General features: G+C 49.2%; 1 protein-coding gene across 2 annotated transcripts in view; it reads right to left on the bottom strand.

Moving 5' to 3' along the window:
• LOC136628994 (oocyte zinc finger protein XlCOF7.1-like) overlaps positions 1 to 19657 on the bottom strand; it is a 28325-nt gene extending 8668 nt beyond the window's left edge. For both annotated transcript variants that reach the window (XM_066605091.1, XM_066605090.1), the window contains exons 1-5: positions 19575 to 19657; positions 5082 to 5184; positions 4646 to 4825; positions 4440 to 4563; positions 4293 to 4357 (exon numbers count right to left, since the gene is read on the bottom strand). In XM_066605091.1, coding sequence (XP_066461188.1) covers positions 4293 to 4357; positions 4440 to 4563; positions 4646 to 4825; positions 5082 to 5177 — 465 coding nt within the window. In that variant the 5' untranslated portion in view covers positions 5178 to 5184; positions 19575 to 19657. The remainder of the gene's footprint in view (positions 1 to 4292; positions 4358 to 4439; positions 4564 to 4645; positions 4826 to 5081; positions 5185 to 19574) is intronic.
• Positions 19658 to 19904: the final 247 nt, after the last annotated feature.

The raw sequence follows: 19904 nt of genomic DNA on the forward strand, positions 1-19904 counted from the left end.
GAATCATATCTCAAAAGGTATATTTGGATGATGATTTTAAAATACTAAATGTATGATTAATTAGATTTCATTCAGCCATTTTGATCTCAATTCTGAACTCTTGATCAGAATGTACTGAATACTAAGTAGGTCGCTAAAACCAGTTCTATGTGTTTAACTAGAACCAATGCCCCCTCTTTGATGTGCAAATCAGACTTGGAGACAAGATAAAATTTAACACAATGGACTTTAAGAGTACATCCTGGTCTGGGAACAGGTGTAATTAAGTACGTACTCAGACAGTATGGAGTCATCTTTACGATCATATGTAACTGTTTGATGTCCACTTCACACAGTTTTGCTGATACCTTTTGTTTAGAAGGCTTTTGATTTACAGCCATATTGTAATCTGTTGGAATGAGGACTTGGTCAAGTACTTTGAAACTAAGTATCAGGTAACATTTAGAAACGCCTTCTTTTCATCTTGCATATAACCAGCAATGTTCAACAATAAACTAGAACTCATTCTGATTCACTAGACTGTCTGCGTGTAGTGGCTTATTATGGTTCTCACCTATGAGTACTCATTATAATTCTCCTTTGAATTTGGACTCAGGCAACATTCGCACTGGTCTGCATTGACAGACCCCCAACACTATCATCTACCCAGTTTTCCCTGCTTGAAGCGAATAAAACGGTCATGAAAGTAACAAATTTGTGAAAAAAAAATAGAAAATTTATTTTTCACTTGCTTTATAATAATTTTTGGAACGCTCAATAGACCCCGAGATAAATTGGCTAGGGGGTCAAGATTTCAAAATATATTCAGTTGTGCCCTGACATCCGATGGGTGTTTCCTCCATTCTAGGCCTAGCCATGTGTCCAGTAAGCAGATGATGGCCACAATGGGTGTGTTTCTGAACACAGGACAAACAGGTGTAGCTATTTTGGTGTGCAAATCCTCATTTCCATGTGCACCATAGAAAAATATATGTCTTTAAAATGACATATTTGCCAAAATATGAAATTTTATTTTTTCTACTCTATTTAGCATTAACGCCTGAAAAAAAAACCTGTGGGGTCAAAATACTCATGACACCCCTCATTGAATACATTAAGGGGTGTAGTTTCTTTTAAAGTGGGGTTATTTGTGGGGGTATCTATCATTCTGACACCTATGAGCCTTTGCAATCTTGGCTTGGTCTAGGAAATCAAAGTGTTCATCAAAATGTTGATAACCAATGTTAAATTTGTACGTTTCCCAAATAGTTAAAGAAAAAGTAAAGTTTTTCAAATGTGCATCCAGAATAAAGTAAACAGATAGAAATATATCTGTAGAATATGTTTGCACATATTTGAGATATTGCAGTTAAAATGTGAAAAAAACTTTTTTAATAAATATACACAAATTCTATCATTCTATTTTCACCACCTAAATGAAGTACATTATGTGGCGAAAAAACAATGTCAGAATCACTTGGATATGCAAAACCTTTACAGAGTTATTCTATGTTAAAGTGACATGTCAGATTTCCAAAAATTATCTTAGTCATTAAGGTACAAACAGGCTTGTTCACTAAAGGGTTAATGATGAGAAGATCCTGATAAGGAATCCTTAGGCTGGGTTCACACGGAGCAGATTTGCCGCGGAAATTCCATGCGGAATTTTGCCGCGGCAAATCCGCATGCGGCCGCTAATCGTGGGATTAGCCAGCCAAGTGGACGAGATTTCTCAGAAAATCCGCTGCGGCTAATCCGGCAGAAACCACCGCTGCGGCGCGGCTTTACCGCCTGCAGCCGCGGATTTGCCGAACGCAGCATGTCTTTTTCCCGCTGCGGCCACGCTCTCCTCTATGGGAGCGCTGGCCGCAGCGGAAGAGCGAGCTGCGGGACCGCTTCAAAGCTTCAGCCAAACCGCGACATTTATATCGGGAATCTGCGGTGTGTGAACCCAGCCTTACACTTTCACTTAACCTCACTATACACCTGGGTGATGTTATTTGGGCTAGTTGTCCACAGAAGGTGCAGTAGGAAACCTCTTCTCTGAGTGGGTTATGTTCTATCTACTCTGATGGCCACATAGCTGCAGGCCTAGAGGACAGACATACATATTAGATGGTGGCTCAATGACCCCTCATGACCCTTATACACATGTATATTCAGGATGGCTAGACACTAGAGATGAGCAAACGTACTCGTTTCGAGTAATTAGTCGATCGAGCACCGCTATTTTCGAGTACCTGGCTACTCGGGTGAAAAGATTCTGAACATCCCAGATTTACTGCGCTTTATGGTACTCTTACAATGTCTGTTTGTCAGTAAGCTCTTTAGAGGGGGACACAGAGACTCCTAGTATAGTTACTGCTGATGATCCTGTCACACAGTAATAATGAAGGTGATGACAGTTCAGTCTCCTGACTGTATACTTATAGTCTGTAGCTTATTTAGGTGAATACAGAACGTACTGACAATATGGTACTTGTCACAGATGGGTTAGAGGAGACCCGACAGTTCCCGCCTCCATCACTGATTACTCACGGAACAATTATTCTGTCCGCCTTGTCGCCATGACCATGTGTCATGGCAGAGCCTTGATCGATCACTATAGCGAGATTGCTAGTGTGGAGTCGCCAGACTACAGGTGGATTTGTAACCAGCTTTCACATGGTCCTGCCACATGCAGATCGAATGCACCCTGTAATCCGGTCCGACGCACTCCAGCACTATACAATGCCACTCACATGGACATGCTGCCACCACCAGCTGTTAAGGGATGCCAGGACCCACACTATGAATTATGAACACAATCTTCCGAGTTTATGGTTTGTTTTAAAATGGGAAAGGCTTAACTAATAAATTGCAGATTGATTTTAGAAAAGGATTAGCAGTGAAGATATATATATAATTATTATATATAATATATAAGATATACAAAAAGCTTGGTACACAGGAGTATAGGGGCACACTGGTTTACACACACAAACAGTATTTTTAAATAAACAGGAAGAAAGATACCAGGTTTGGGATATCTGGCTCACGATTCTGATTTGTGCAGAGTCACTGAAGCAGGATCTGAAGTCTGACCCAGGATCTCTCTGAGACCATAAGTTTTAAAATTTCCCTAGAACACACCTTCACCCTCCCCCTCTGAGGTCATTCAGAGAAAGGTGGGGTAAATACGTATGGACTTCTGGAAAATCACAATTTCCCATTTTGGCCATATCTTCGCAGAAGATCCTCCAAACAGGAATTCCTGGTCATGATTACATCAATTCGGCGGTACCAAACATGACAAGTAAATTATGCCCAGGTACGCGGATATGCCATTGGGGGGTGTTCAGCGCTTTGAACCTCAATGTGTTTAGGTGCGTTTTGTCCAGCTGGTTCACCAGATTCTGAAAATATAATTGATATCAGGCTTGTACAGTCACATGACTAAGAATCTTTATTAACAAATTTTCCTTTAATTGGACTGTCGGTGCCTAAATGCCTGGGAGAACTCCACTCCGAGATGAATGAGCCTCTTGAGACTTCATTAACAGGCAACCAATCACACGATGCGATTTCCTCATGCTAATTCTAACTAAATAGACGGTAGAGTTAAATAGACTGGAGGAACGTATTTACATCACAGCTATCTACCTGCACACAAAATGGATGACATACAGCCAGGCTTGAATGGGCTGATATAAAATGGATGCTGAGACAGGCCTACCAGTCTCTATATCACAGTACTGGCAATAGCTACTTACATAATGTTGTGCTGAAGCACTATGGGATTGATAGCCCAAAAGAGTGGAAGAGAAATCAGGGACATGTCTTAACATTGAGATAGTGCCTGCTAAGCATCAGACAGGAGACTGCACTGCAGGGAAGAAACTGCAATATACATGGGAGATATCCAGAGACATTAAGAGCACAACAGAACATCAGATGAGGGGTACAGGGATGGGAAAAGGTGTTTTTTGCTGAAGTGGTGCTTTAATGTAAAGTTACTTTTTTTTTCAATTATATGATTTTCAGCCTTGTTTTCACTTAAGAAATGTTCCCTGCATAAATTACAGGGTTCACATATCCCATCTTATTGTTTACTTTAGGCATGATGAGTTGTGAAACTTTCAAATTAAAACTAGCAATTTTCAGTAAAAGTGGACCTTGATTATTCTTTCCCCTGAGGCCTTCATCTAATGCCTCTGGTCAGCGGTAATCCTGCCATCTCCACCGGCCTCATCACACAAATATAAAACATATAGTAAGACAGAACTCAAGAGCTTCACAGCCCTTCTACAGATCAGAGGGACATCTCCATCTACCTGATGGTCCTGCGGAAGAAGAGGACGGGGACATCTCTCTGGTGGGCTTCTCTTACTGGATGGAACTGTAGGACACACAGACAGACACTGAAGTCATTCTTTATATACAGGCAATAAAGTCCACGTGGATTTAGCCCTGTCCATTACCTGGTGATGGGAGCGGCTGGTGGGTCTCCATCATGGCGTCCTTGTACAGATCCTTGTGTCCTTCTAAATACTCCCACTCCTCCATGGAGAAATAGACAACGACATCCTGACACCTTATAGGAACCTGACAACACAATATACAGTCATCACCCATAAGCCTCCAGTGCTGTTACTGTATAATGTCCCAGCATTCCCTGCAGTGTCACCTCTCCAGTCAGCAGCTCAATCATCTTGTTGGTGAGTTCTAGAATCTTCTGTACATTGATGTCCTCATGTATCAGGGGGTGAGGTGGGGGCCCCGTTATAGGGCTCAGGGGTCTTCCCCATCCATCGCACACAGGGGCCCAACAGCCATCACTAGAGGTCTTCTTCAATACTGTGTAATCCTGTATATGGGGAGACAGTAATCAATATCACTCCAGACATTTCCAGTCCATCTCCTCTCTAGTGACATCATCTGTTTAAGAATTATGTATTGTGACATCATCAGAATCTCTCCCCTCTCCAGTGACATCATCTGTTATTATCATACATAAGAATTATGTATTGTGACATCATCAGAATCTCTCCCCTCTCCAGTAACATCATCTGTTATTACCCTAGATAAGAATGATGTAATGTGACATCATCAGAATCTCTCACCTCCCCAGTAAGCTGGAAGAGTATCTCCAGTGTGAGATTGAATACACTTTCTGCCATCTTGTTTCTGTCCTTCTCCATCTTTGGTGAATCAGTCATGTAGGACCTGAATGGACAGAATTTAAAACAATGTAAAAAACACAAAAAAGTGAACACAAAAATTTACTGTCGAGGATAAGAGGAAACATTTAAAAGTACTTTCCATTAGTTAAAATTGCTTCACAACCCCTGTGTCCTTCCTGCTTGCTGCTGACCAGGACATGTGACTGCTGCAGCCAATCACTGGCTATAAAAGGCAACTTCTGTAGGCAATGATTGGCTGCAGCAGTCACATGTTCTGGTCAGCAGCAACAAGGTAGTGAAGCAGGTCACGGGGAAATCTCTTTAACCACTTAATGCTACAGGACATACAGTAACTAAAAAAGAAAAAAAAAGGAAAAGTTTAAAAAAGGGAATAAGAGTTAAAAAAAACCTTTTGCCACATTTATAATAAAATAATCTACGTAATAAAACAAAAATAAGTATTTGGCATCACTGTCTCCAAGAAACAACGCAATAAAAAGTGATCGTATGTTTTCAAAAAAGGTGCCAACAGGAACGACTTTGTCCCTTTGCAAAACTATGTCGAAGGGGCAAAAAAATGTCATGGCTGTCAGAAGATGGTGACAGAAAATAAGTTTTAAAAATGGCAGAATTTTATTTTTTTTCCATTTTCCTCCACTTATAAGTCTTTTTAAAGTTTTTCCATATATTAAATAGTACCACCGAAAAATACAACTTGTCCCCCAAAAAGCAAGCCTCCAGAAATCTGTCGGAGGATTAAGAAAAGAGTTAAGTTTTTTGTTTTTTTTTTAAATTACAAAAAAAAGCGGGGGGGGGGGGGGGATTCTTAAAATGGAAGAGAAAAAACAGAGCCATGTCCCTAAGAGGTAAAGGAGATATTAAAGAGAACCCTTTTCGTGAGTTTATGATGTCCGAACTGCAGGCAACACAAAATCCCGACAGGGTTCGTTCTCCTCACCCGGATCAGCTGGACTGATAGCCGACCAGGCAGGAAGAAGCCGGCAGCGACCGCCCCATTGACTCTTCTCCAAGTTCAGAGCTCCTCTTTATGCTTGACATAGGGAGAAGCAAGCAGGATGCTGCCTATTTTGTGCTTATCTAGTGATAGCAGGAGTACCAGTGATGTCAGGATCATGTGGCCCCTGTAACACACGGCTGTTACACCCGCCGCATAAAGCCATTTGTATTCTGCTAAAAAAAAACACCTAGTACAAGTAAAGCAGAATCATTCTGTGAAGCGTCTCATGTGTTACGTGTGCCGATTCTCCGAGCTCCGACCAACCTCCCCCAATTAGTCACCCGCATTATATCTAACAGCACAGTTGTGCCAACACTCCAAATTCTGAGCCCCAGACCTTCTCACGTTCCCCTTTGGTGGATCTGTGTGAGATTATTGCCGGCTGAGCTGGAGATTATATTAGGGCTGTTTTAGGGGATATTGGACCTGTAGATTATTTTTTATTCCATTTTTGGTTAGACGAGGCGCCTACAGATCAGCCGTTCTAGCACTAGTTTTTCTCTCTCACACAACATTCACTGTGTGGCATAAATAACATGCTACTTTAACCCTTTTCTTGCTGACCATGAATCTCTCGGGGAGGCACTCCAGTAGGTAATAACGTAGGTGGAACATCCTTGCTACTAATAGCTGTATCTCAGGCTGTATTGTGGCTGGAGGATTGATTTTATGCTGGTTTTAACCGCTTAATGACACAGCCCTTTTTTCCAATTTTTGTTTTTTCCTTACCCCTTTTAAAAAAATCATAATTCCTTTATTTATCCATCGACTTAGCTGTATGAGGGCTTGTTTTTAAAAATTTCTAAGTGGAGTAAAATGAAAAAAAAAAACAACATTCGCCATCTTTCAGTGCGTCTTGTTTCTACGGTAAACACACTGCAACAAAAAGGACATAACTTTATACTATGTGTCAGTACGATTGCTGCGATACCAAACATTACATTCTTAAAAATTAATAACTTTTCTATTTTTCTGCCAACGTAGTTTTTTGTGGGGCGTCCTGCAGTTTGCATTGGTACCATTTCTGAATATATATGCCCTTTTGATAGCTTTTTATTGCATTTTTGCCTGGGAGACAAGGTGACTGAAAAAGTGCGTTTCTGACGCTTTTTTTTTTTTTTTGGAACAATGTTTACCATGCGGGGTAAATAATCTACTTTGACTTTTACGGATGCAGCAATAACAAATATGTATTTTTGATTTATTTTTTTTTATTATGGATAGATTTCAACTTTTAATACTTTTTTTCCCCCAATTAGTAAAACTTTATTGATCTGATTTGTACTTTATTTTTTAGCCACCCCTGGGGGACTACTACATGCGATGCTTTGATCGCTCTTGCAGTATGATGTAATGCCATAGCATTACATCATACTGCAATCTGACAGGCAGTCTATGAAGCCACCCCACGCCCCCGGCCGCCATGTCACCCGCATGTCTCCCTGCGATCTCATTGCAGGGGGGCTGTACAGAACATTCGGGGGGGATTTAAATGCCGCTGTTAGAATTGTCTGCAGCATTGAAAGGGTTAACGGTCGTGATCGGCCGCTTAGCTAGTTACGGCTATTGTCCGCAGGTGTCAGTTGTAATAAACAGCTGATGCCCACCCTGTATGAAGAGAGATCGGGCAATCTCTCTTCATGCATACCCCAAACGCTCCATGATTTAAGTGTACATCCTGGGAGGGGGAAGGGGTTAAAGCCAATAATGTGGAATGTTGGTCCTGGCCACAGTACAGCCTGAGATACAGGGGGGTGAAGAGTGGATGTAGTGACTGCTGCGCAGACCTGCAGCTCTCAGTCTGGTCATTCTATAGGCTTTATCTCAGGCTGTGTTGGCCTGAGATAAAGCCTTGTTTTAGATCCAAAACCTCCCGATTCTTGCTCGTCGCTCAGTCGTCGGCCCGTGCTTACACCGAATGATTATAATTCTGTTTTGTTGCTTTGAATGATTTTCTGTAGGATAATTGTTTTGTCTAAACAAGACATCAGTTCAGTGTGAGAAGGGCTGCAGGGAGCCGACGGCTACAGGCAGCAGAGACAGATCAGATCTGCCTGTGTCTCTATACATCACCCCATGGAGGGGAACAGGGACTTTTCTTCATGGTATCACCAACACCTTTCTCCTTATCAGCCACTGCTGTTGAACATACCATGCACTGTAGAATAGTGCGCACCCAGCTATATTGAACAGTAGCACCCCTCCAGGGAGAAGGAAGCCTGGCCCTAACCTAGCAAGGGGGTGAAGGGTCACTGCCTAGAAGCAGATTAATCGCCTCAATTAAAGCGGCCCCGCTGCCTGCTTCTAGTGACCTGGTATCCCTGATCAGGGAGCTGGGGAGACACACAGGACACAACACTGTACTGACACACCAAACACAGAACAGGACTGGACATATGGAAGACATATAATAATAATAATAATCTGTATTTGTATAGCGCCAACATATTCCGCAGCGCTTACATAGACGGGGGAATACAGAAAGACAAAAGGACAAACATTACAGAACCACGGTTACATAGTAATCAGCTGATGGAGACAGTAGGGGTGCGGGTCCTGTTCCAACGAGCTTACATACTACAAGTAATGGGGTGATACAGAAGGTAAAGGGCTGGAGATGTGCGCGGTATGGCGAGGTGGGGAGTGAGGGATGCTATACACATAGACAATGGTCAGACATTTAGCCGTGTGACTGCAGAAACGGTATGACTGCAGGAGCGGTTTATGATGGCTAGCAGGGATTGCAGTCAGTAGGTCAGGGAGCATGTTATCAGGTGAAGTACAGAGGGGATATTTAGGGAATGTGGTATGCCCCCCTGAGTTTTTTTTCCAAACATGTCGCTGTTCACACCAAACGTACAACAATGCATATAACAGGAACCCCACCCAGAGCTCACATGCAAACAGGGGATAGACCACAGGAAGTCTAGGTGTCCTTAGACCAGGGGGATAGAGAGTCAGCCACCGTGCTGACATAGGGAACAGAGTCAGATCTCAGCCATCTGACACACAAATGTACGCAGACCCCCTCTTCCCTCCCCTGACAGGTGCGGCCTCCAGGCGTCTTATGTCATTTGTGTGTCAGATACTTGAGGTCTGACTCTGTTCCCTATGTCAGCACGATGGCTGACTGTCTATCCCCCTGGTGTAAGGACACGGAGACTTGCTGTGGTCTATCCCCTGTTTGCATGTGAGCTGTGGGTGGGGTTCCTGTTATATACACTGTTGTACGTTTGATGTGAACAGAGACATGTTTGATATGTCCGTGCTGTTGCCAGACATCCTCCGAATGTCCAGTCCTGTTCTGTGTTTGTTGTGTCAGTACAGTGTCATGTCCGGTGTGTCTGTTTAGTGCATCTCTCCAGCTCCATGATGAGGGATACCAGGTCATTAGAAGACGACCATGGGGCCGCTTTTATCGAGGCGGTGACTCCGCTTTTATTCAGGGGTGCCCTTCTTTCCCTGATCAATTAAGGACTGTTGTGCATTTAGTTTCCTGAATAGCGTCCACCACCACAGTGGCCCCAGTTGTAATAGTGTCCACCCCCACAGTGGCCCCAGTTGTAATAGTGTCCACCCCCACAGTGGCCCCAGTTGTAATAGTGTCCACCCCCACAGTGGCCCCAGTTGTAATAGTGTCCACCCCCACAGTGGCCCCAGTTGTAACAGTGTCCACCCCCACAGTGGCCCAAGTTGTAACAGTGTCCACCCCCACAGTGGCCCCAGTTGTAACAGTGTCCACCCCCACAGTGGCCCCAGTTGTAACAGTGTCCACCCCCACAGTGGCCCCAGTTGTAACAGTGTCCACCCCCACAGTGGCCCCAGTTGTAATAGTGTCCAGCCCCACAGTGGCCCCAGTTGTAAGAGTGGCCCCAGTAATAAGAGTGTCCTTCCTCATCACAGTGCCCCCAGTTGTAATAGTGTCCCCTACAGGGGCCTCTGTTGTAATAATGTCCCTCCTCGTCACAGTGGCCCCAGTAGTAATAGCGTCACCCCTGCCCCAGTGGCCATAGTACTAATAATGTCCCTCCTGCTACAGTAGCCCCAGTAGTAATAATGTCCCCCCTCACCACAGTGGCCCAAGTAGTAATAGTGTCCCCCCCTTGCCACAGTGGCTCCAGTAGTGAAAGTGACGCCCTGAAACAAATATACTTGCCACTTCCTGGCCTTCTAATAATGGCGATATGGCATGTAAATCATAATCACAGAATATAAAATAGTACATAAAATTCCGGAATGTAATAGTATCCCCCCGCCCCCACTGTGGCCCCAGTAGTAAGAGTGCCCCCCTTATCACAGTGACCCCAGCAGTAAAAGTGTCCCCCCTCGCCACAGTAACAGTGTCTCTTCTCACCAGAGTGGCCCCGTAGTAATAGTGTCCTCCAAAGCCACAGTGGCCCCAGTAGTAATAGTGCCCCCATACCTTGGCCCCAGTAGTAATAGTGTACGACCTCGCCGCAGTGGCCCCAGTAGTAATAGTGTCCTTCCTTCTACAATTGCCAGGGTGGTATTAGTGTTCTCCCTCACAACAGTGGCCGCAGTAGTAATAGTGCCCCCATTACAGTGGCACCAGTAGTAGTAGTAGTGCCCCCCTACCACAGTTGCCCCAGTAGCTATAGTGTCCCCTTTCACCACAGTGGCCCCAGTACTAATAGTGTCCCCCCCCCCCCCCCACCACCACAGTGGCCCAAGTAGTAATAGTGTCCCCCCCATAGCCACAGTGGCCCAAGTAGTAATAGTGTCCCCCGCCCAAAGCTACAGTGGCCCCAGTAGTAATAGTGTCCTCCCTCACCACAGTGGCCCCAATAGTAAGTGTCCTCCCTTCCACAATTGCCAAGGTGGTATTACTGTTCTCCCTCACAACACTGGCCCCAGTAGTAAAAGTGCCCCCTCACAGTGGCACCAGTAGTAGTAGTGCGCCCCCTGACACAGTGGCCCCAGTATTAAAATTGCCACCCTGCCACAGTGGCCGAAGTAGTAATAGTGTCCCAACTGCCACAGTGGCCCCAGTAGTAACAGTGCCCCCCCCCTGCAACAGTGCCCCCAGTAGTTATAGTGCCCCCCTGCAACAGTGGCCCCAGTAGTAATGGTGCCCACTCTCGCCACAGTAGCCTCTGTAGCAAGTGTCCCTCTCGCTACAGTGGCCCCAATAGTAATAGCAACCCCCATAGCCACAGTGGCCCCAGTAGTAATAGTGTCCCACATAGTTTCAGTTGCCCCAGTAATAATAGTGTCCTTCCTCACCACAGTGGTAGTAATATGGTCCCCACTGTGGCAGGGGTGGATATTATTAATACTGGATTCACTGTGGCGAGGGGGGGCACTCTTACTACTAGGCCCACTGTGGCAGGGGTGGATACTAAGAGTGTCCCCCCTCGCCACTGTGGCCCCAGTAGTAAGAGTGTCCCCCATCACCACAGTTGCCCCAGTGGTAAGAGTGTCCCTCTCACCACAGTGGCCCCAGTGGTAATAGTGTCCTCCCTCACCACAGAGACCCCAGTAGTAATAGTGTCCTCCCTCGCCATAGTGACCCCAGTAGTAATAGTGTCCTCCCTCCCAACAGTGACCCCAGTAGTAACAGTGTCCTCCCTCCCAACAGTGACCCCAGTAGTAAGAGTATCCTCCCTCGCCACAGTGACCCCAGTGGTAATAGTGTTCTCCCTCGCCACAGTGACCCCAGTGGTAATAGTGTCCTCCCTCGCCACAGTGACCCCAGTGGTAATAGTGTTCTCCCTCGCCACAGTGACCCCAGTGGTAATAGTGTCCTCCCTCGCCACAGTGACCCCAGTGGTAATAGTGCTCTCCCTCGCCACAGTGACCCCAGTGGTAATAGTGTCCTCCCTCGCCACAGTGACCCCAGTGGTAATAGTGTCCTCCCTCGCCGCACTGACCCCAGTAGTAATAGTATCCCCCCCGCCACAGTGACCTCAGTAGTAATAGTGTCCCCCCACCACAGTGGCCCCAATAGTAAGAGGGTCCCCCTCACCACACTGGCCCCAGTAGTAAGAGTGTCCTTCTTCCGCCACAGTGGCCCCAGTAGTAAGAGTGTCCCCCCACCACAGTGGCCCCAGTAGTAATAGTGTCCTCCCTCACCACAGTGGCCCCAGTAGTAATAGTGTCCTCAGTAGTAACAGTGTCCCCTACAGGGGCCTCTGTTGTAATAATGTCCCTCCTCGTCACAGTGGCCCCAGTAGTAATAGCGTCACCCCTGTGTCAGTGGCCATAGTACTGATAATGTCTCTCCTGCTACAGTAGCCCCAGTAGTAATAGTGTCCCCCTTCGCCACAGTGGCCCAAGTAGTAATAGTGTCCTCCCCTTGCCACAGTGACTCCAGTAGTGAAAGTAACGCCCTGAAACAAATATACTTGCCACTTCCTGGTCTTCTAATAATGGCGATATGGCATGTAAATCATAATCACGGAATATAAAATAGTACATAAAATTCCGGAATGTAATAGTATCCCCCCCCCCCACTGTGGCCCCAGTAGTAAGAGTGTCCCCCCCACCACAGTGGCCCCGGTAGTAAGAGGGTCCCCCTCACCACACTGGCCCCAGTAGTAAGAGTGTCCCCCTGCCACAGTGACCCCAGTAGTAATAGTGTCCCCCTGAACAAGTGACCCCAGTAGTAATAGTGTCCCCCTCACCATAGTGGCCCCAGTAGTAAGAGTGTCATACTGCCACAGTGACCCCAGAAGTAATAGTGTCCCCCTCACGAAAGTGGCCCCAGTTGTGATAGTGTCCTCCCTCACCACAGTGGCTACAGTGGTAATAGTGTCTTCCCTCGCGACAGTGGCCCCAGTGGTAATAGTGTCCCCCTCACCACAGTCGCCCCAGTAGTGATATTGTCCCCCCTCACCACAGTGGCCTCAGTAGTAATAGTGTCCCCCTCACCACAGTGACCCCAGTAGTAATATTGTGCTCCCTCACCACAGTGGCCCCAGTAGTAATAGTGTCCCCCTCACCACAGTGGCCCCAGAAGTAATAGTGCCCACTCTCGCCATAGTGGCCCCAGTAACAATAGTGTCCCCCCTTGTTATAGTGGCCCCATTAGTATAAGTGTCCCCCATAGCCACAGTGGCCCCAAGAATAATAGTGTCCCCCATAGCCACAGTGGCCCCAAGAATAATAGTGTCCCCCATAGCCACAGTGGCCCCAAGAATAATAGTGTCCCCCATAGCCACAGTGGCCCCAGTAGTAATAGTGTCCCCCATAGCTTCAGTTGTCCCAGTAGTAATAGGTTCCCCTCTCGCCATAGTGGCCCCAGTAGTTAGAGTCTTCCCCCCTTGGCCACAGTGGCCCAAGAACTAAGAGTGTCCCCCCTTGCCACAGTTGCCCCAGTAGTAAGAGTGTCCTCCCCCGCCACAGTGGCCCTAGTAGTAATAGTGCACCCCCTCGCTATAGTGGCCCCAGTAGTTATAGTGTCCCCTTTCGCCACACTAGCCCCTGTAGTTATAGTGTCCCCACCCATACAGTGGCTACAGTAGTAATAGTGCCCCCCTGCCACAGTGGCCCCAGAGGTAATGGTGCCCACTCTCGCCACAGTGGCCCCTGTAGCAACTGTCCCCTCTCGCTACAGTGGCCCCAGTAGTAATAGCAACCCCCATAGCCACAGTGGCCCCAGTAGTAATAGTGTCCCGCATAGTTTCAGTTGCCCTAGTAATAATAGTGTCCTACCTCACCACAGTGGTAGTAATATGGTCGCCACTGTGGCAGGGGTGGATATTATTACTACTGGATTCACTGTGGTGAGGGGGGACACTCTTACTACTAGGCCCACTGTGGCATGGGCGGATACTAAGAGTGTCCCCCCTCGCCACTGTGGCCCCAGTAGTAAGTGTCCCCCATCACCACAGTTTCCCCAGTGGTAAGAGTGTCCCTCTCACCACAGTGGACCCAGTGGTAATAGTGTCCTCCCTCACAACAGAGACCCCAGTGGTAATAGTGTTCTCCCTCGCCACAGTGACCCCAGTGGTAATAGTGTTCTCCCTCGCCACAGTGACCCCAATAGTAATAGTGTCCCCCTCACCACAGTGACCCCAGTAGTAATAGTGTCCCCCTCACCACAGTGGCCCCAGTAGTAATAGTGTCCTCCCTCGCCACAGTGACCCCAGTGGTAATAGTGTCCTCCCTCGCCACAGTGACCCCAGTGGTAATAGTGTCCTCCCTCGCCAAAGTGACCCCAGTGGTAATAGTGTCCTCCCTCGCCACAGTGACGCCAGTGGTAACAGTGTCCTCCCTCGCCACAGTGACCCCAGTGGTAATAGTGTCCTCCCTCGCCACAGTGACCCCAGTGGTAATAGTGTCCTCCCTCGCCACAGTGACCCCAGTGGTAATAGTGTCCTCCCTCACCACAGTGACCCCACTGCTAATAGTGTGCTCCCTCGCCGCAGTAACCCCAGCGGTAATAGTGTCCCCCTTGCCTCAGTGACCCCAGTAGTAATAGTGTCCCCCCCACCACAGTGGCCCCAGTGGTAATAGTGTCCTCCCTTGCGACAGTGGCCCCAGTGGTAATAGTGTCCCCTCACCACAGTGGCCTCAGTAGTAATAGTGTCCTCCCTCACCACAGTGGCTCCAGTAGTAATAGTGTCCCCCCTCACCACAGTGGCCCAGTAGTAATAGTGTCCTCCCTCACCACAGTGGCCCCAGTAGTAATAGTGTCCTCCCTCGCCACAGTGGCCCCAGTAGTACTAGTGTCCTCCCTCGCCACAGTGGCCCCAGTAGTAATAGTGTCCTCCCTCGCCACAGTGGCCCCAGTAGTAATAGTGTCCTCCCTCGCCACAGTGACCCCAGTAGTAATAGTGTCCTCCCTCACCACAGTGGCGCCAGTAGTAATAGTGTCCCCCCTCACCACAGTGGCCCCAGTAGTAATAGTGTCCCGCATCACCACAGTGGCCCCAGTAGTAATAGTGTCCCCCTTCACCACAGTGGCCCCAGTAGTAATAGTGTCCCCCTTCACCACAGTGGCCCAAGTAGTAATAGTGTCCTCCCTCGCCACAGTGGCCCCAGTGGTAATAGTGTCCCCTCACCACAGTGGCCTCAGTAGTAATAGTGTCCTCCCTCACCACAGTGGCTCCAGTAGTAATAGTGTCCCCCCTCACCACAGTGGCCCAGTAGTAATAGTGTCCTCCCTCACCACAGTGGCCCCAGTAGTAATAGTGTCCTCCCTCGCCACAGTGGCCCCAGTAGTACTAGTGTCCTCCCTCGCCACAGTGGCCCCAGTAGTAATAGTGTCCTCCCTCGCCACAGTGGCCCCAGTAGTAATAGTGTCCTCCCTCGCCACAGTGACCCCAGTAGTAATAGTGTCCTCCCTCACCACAGTGGCGCCAGTAGTAATAGTGTCCCCCCTCACCACAGTGGCCCCAGTAGTAATAGTGTCCCGCATCACCACAGTGGCCCCAGTAGTAATAGTGTCCCCCTTCACCACAGTGGCCCCAGTAGTAATAGTGTCCCCCTTCACCACAGTGGCCCAAGTAGTAATAGTGTCCTCCCTCGCCACAGTGGCCCCAGTAGTAATAGTGTCCCCCCTCACCACAGTGGCCCCAGTAGTAATAGTGTCCCACCTCACCACAGTGGCCCCAGTAGTAATAGTGTCCCCCACACCACAGTGGCCCCAGTAGTAATACTGTCCCCCATCACCACAGTGGCCCCAGTAGTAATAGTGCACCCCCTCGCTATAGTGGCCCCAGTAGTTATAGTGTCCCCTTTCGCCACACTAGCCCCTGTAGTTATAGTGTCCCCACCCATACAGTGGCTACAGTAGTAATAGTGCCCCCCTGCCACAGTGGCCCCAGAGGTAATGGTGCCCACTCTCGCCACAGTGGCCCCTGTAGCAACTGTCCCCTCTCACTACAGTGGCCCCAGTAGTAATAGCAACCCCCATAGCCACAGTGGCCCCAGTAGTAATAGTGTCCCGCATAGTTTCAGTTGCCCTAGTAATAATAGTGTCCTACCTCACCACAGTGGTAGTAATATGGTCGCCACTGTGGCAGGGGTGGATATTATTACTACTGGATTCACTGTGGTGAGGGGGGACACTCTTACTACTAGGCCCACTGTGGCATGGGCGGATACTAAGAGTGTCCCCCCTCGCCACTGTGGCCCCAGTAGTAAGTGTCCCCCATCACCACAGTTTCCCCAGTGGTAAGAGTGTCGCTCTCACCACAGTGGACCCAGTGGTAATAGTGTCCTCCCTCACCACAGAGACCCCAGTGGTAATAGTGTTCTCCCTCGCCACAGTGACCCCAGTGGTAATAGTGTTCTCCCTCGCCACAGTGACCCCAATAGTAATAGTGTCCCCCTCACCACAGTGACCCCAGTAGTAATAGTGTCCCCCTCACCACAGTGGCCCCAGTAGTAATAGTGTCCTCCCTCGCCACAGTGACCCCAGTGGTAATAGTGTCCTCCCTCGCCACAGTGACCCCAGTGGTAATAGTGTCCTCCCTCGCCACAGTGACCCCAGTGGTAATAGTGTCCTCCCTCACCACAGTGACCCCACTGCTAATAGTGTGCTCCCTCGCCGCAGTAACCCCAGCGGTAATAGTGTCCCCCTTGCCTCAGTGACCCCAGTAGTAATAGTGTCCCCCCCACCACAGTGGCCCCAGTGGTAATAGTGTCCTCCCTCGCGACAGTGGCCCCAGTGGTAATAGTGTCCCCCTCACCACAGTGGCCTCAGTAGTAATAGTGTCCTCCCTCACCACAGTGGCCCCAGTAGTAATAGTGTCCCCCCTCACCACAGTGGCCCAGTAGTAATAGTGTCCTCCCTCACCACAGTGGCCCCAGTAGTAATAGTGTCCTCCCTCGCCACAGTGGCCCCAGTAGTAATAGTGTCCCCCCTCACCACAGTGGCCCCAGTAGTAATAGTGTCCCCCACACCACAGTGACCCCAGTAGTAATAGTGTCCCCCACACCACAGTGACCCCAGTAGTCATAGTGTCCTCCCTCGCCACAGTGACCCCAGTGGTAATAGTGTCCTCCCTCCCCACAGTGGCCCCAGTTGTAATAGTGTCCTCCCTCACCAAAGTGGCCCCAGTAGTAATAGTGTCCTCCCTCACCACAGTGGCCCCAGTAGTAATAGTGTCCTCCCTCACCACAGTGGCCCCAGTAGTAATAGTGTCCCCTCACCACAGTGACCTCAGTAGTAATAGTGTCCCCCTCACCACAGTGGCCCCAATAGTAATACTGTCCCCCCTCACCACAGTGGCCCCAATAGTAATACTGTCCCCCCTCACCACAGTGGCCCCAATAGTAATACTGTCCCCCCTCACCACAGTGGCCCCAGTAGTAATTGTGTCCCCCCTCACCACAGTGGCCACAGTACTAATAGTGTCCCCCCTCACCACAGTGGCCCCAGTAGTGTGTCCCCCCTCACCACAGTGGCCCCAGTCGTAATAGTGTCCTCCCTCGCCACAGTGGCCCCAGTAGTAATAGTGTCCTCCCTCGCCACAGTGGCCCCAGTAGTAATAGTGTCCTCCCTCGCCACAGTGACCCCAGTAGTAATAGTGTCCTCCCTCACCAAGGTGGCCCCAGTTGTAATAGTGTCCCCCCTTACCACAGTGGCCCCAGTAGTAATAGTGTCCCCCATCACCACAGTGGCCCTAGTGGTAATAGTGTCCCCCTTCACCACAGTGGCCCCAGTAGTAATAGAGTCCTCCCTCGCCACAGTGGCCCCAGTAGTAATAGTGTCCCCCCTCACCACAGTGGCCCCAGTAGTAATAGTGTCCCCCCTCACCACAGTGGCCCCAGTAGTAATAATGTCCCCCACACCACAGTGACCCCAGTAGTAAGTGTCCCCCCCTCGCCACAGTGGCCCCAGTAGTAATAGTGTCCTCCCTAACCACAGTGGCCCCAGTAGTAATAGTGTCCCCCACACCACAGTGGCCCCAGTAGTAAGAGTGTCCCCCCTCGCCACAGTGGCCCCAGTAGTAATAGTGTCCCCCCTCACCACTGTGGCCCCAGTAATAATATTGTCCCCCCCTCACCACAGTGGTCCCAGTAGTAATAGTGTCCCCCCTCACCACAGTGACCCCAGTAGTAATAGTGTCCCCCCTCACCACAGTGGCCCCAGTAGTAATAGTGTCCCCCTCACCACAGTGGCCCCAGTAGTAATAGTGTCCCCCCTCACCACTGTGGCCCAAGTAGTAACAGTGTCCCCCTCACCACAGTGGCCCCAGTAGTAATAGTGTCCCCCTCACCACAGTGGCCCCAGTAGTAATAGTGTCCCCCCTTACCACAGTGGCTCCAGTAGTAATAGTATCCCCCTCACCACAGTGGCCCCAGTAGTAATAGTGTCCCCCTCACCACAGTGGCCCCAGTAGTAATAGTGTCCCCCCTTACCACAGTGGCTCCAGTAGTAATAGTGTCCCCCCTTACCACAGTGGCTCCAGTAGTAATAGTATCCCCCTTACCACAGTGGCCCCAGTAGTAATAGTGTCCCCCTCACCACAGTGGCCCCAGTAGTAATAGTGTCCCCCTCACCACTGTGGCCGCAGTAGTAATAGTGTCCCCCCTCACCACAGTGGCCCCTGTAGTAATAGTGTCCCCCTCACCACAGTGGCCCCAGGAGTAATAGTGTCCTCCCACCACAGTGGCCCCAGTAGTAACAGTGTCCTCCCTCACCACAGTGGCCCCTGTAGTAATAGTGTCCCCCTCACCACAGTGGCCCCAGTAGTAATAGTGTCCCCCTCACCACTGTGGCCGCAGTAGTAATAGTGTCCCCCCTCACCACAGTGGCCCCAGTGGTAATAGTGTCCCCCCTTACCACAGTGGCTCCAGTAGTAATAGTGTCCTCCCTCACCACAGTGGCCCCAGTAGTAATAGTGTCCCCCCTCACCACAGTGGCCCCAGTAGTAATAGTGTCCTCCCTCACCACAGTGGCCCCAGTAGTAATAGTGTCCTCCCTCACCACAGTGACCCCAGTAGTAATAGTGTCCTCCCTCACCACAGTGGCCCCAGTAGTAATAGTGTCCTCCCTTACCACAGTGGCCCCAGTAGTAATAGTGTCCCCCCTCACCACAGTGGCCCCAGTAGTAATAGTGTCCCCCCCTCCACAGTGGCCCCAGTAGTAATAGTGTCCCCCCTCACCACAGTGGCCCCAGTAGTAATGGTGTCCCCCTTCGCCACAGTGGCCCCAGTAGTAATAGTGTCCCCCTCACCACAGTGGCCCCAGTAGTAATAGTGTCCCCCCTCACCACAGTGGCCCCAGTAGTAATAGTGTCCCCCCTCACCACAGTGGCCCCAGTAGTAATAGTGTCCTCCCTCACCACAGTGGCCCCAGTAGTAATAGTGTCCTCCCTTACCACAGTGGCCCCAGTAGTAATAGTGTCCCCCCTCACCACAGTGGCCCCAGTAGTAATAGTGTCCCCCCCTCCACAGTGGCCCCAGTAGTAACTGTCACCCCCTTAAACCAATATACTTGCCTCTTCCTGGTCTTCTAAGCTCTTCTTCTCGACTCAATCAGAACTCACTGATCTCTACCTGCAGTGTCAGACAGCGGTGAGCTTCCAGGACCTGTGATGATGTCACCGTCATGTGATCACTAATGTGGGAGGAGTCAGGGCACAGGGTCTGCAGGATTCTGTTGCTGGATGAGCTGGAGGTGTGGATACCTACCGCAGCTCTGCAACATCCACAATACAGAGTACCCCAAAATGACAATGGGCATAGATGTGTATACAGCTGTGTATATAATCATACCTACCGCAGCTCTGCTACAGCCACAATATAGAGTACCCCAAAATGACAATGGG

The sequence above is a fragment of the Eleutherodactylus coqui genome, chromosome 5 (genome assembly GCF_035609145.1).
Source record: "Eleutherodactylus coqui strain aEleCoq1 chromosome 5, aEleCoq1.hap1, whole genome shotgun sequence".
In the NCBI taxonomy this organism is placed as follows: domain Eukaryota; kingdom Metazoa; phylum Chordata; class Amphibia; order Anura; family Eleutherodactylidae; genus Eleutherodactylus; species Eleutherodactylus coqui.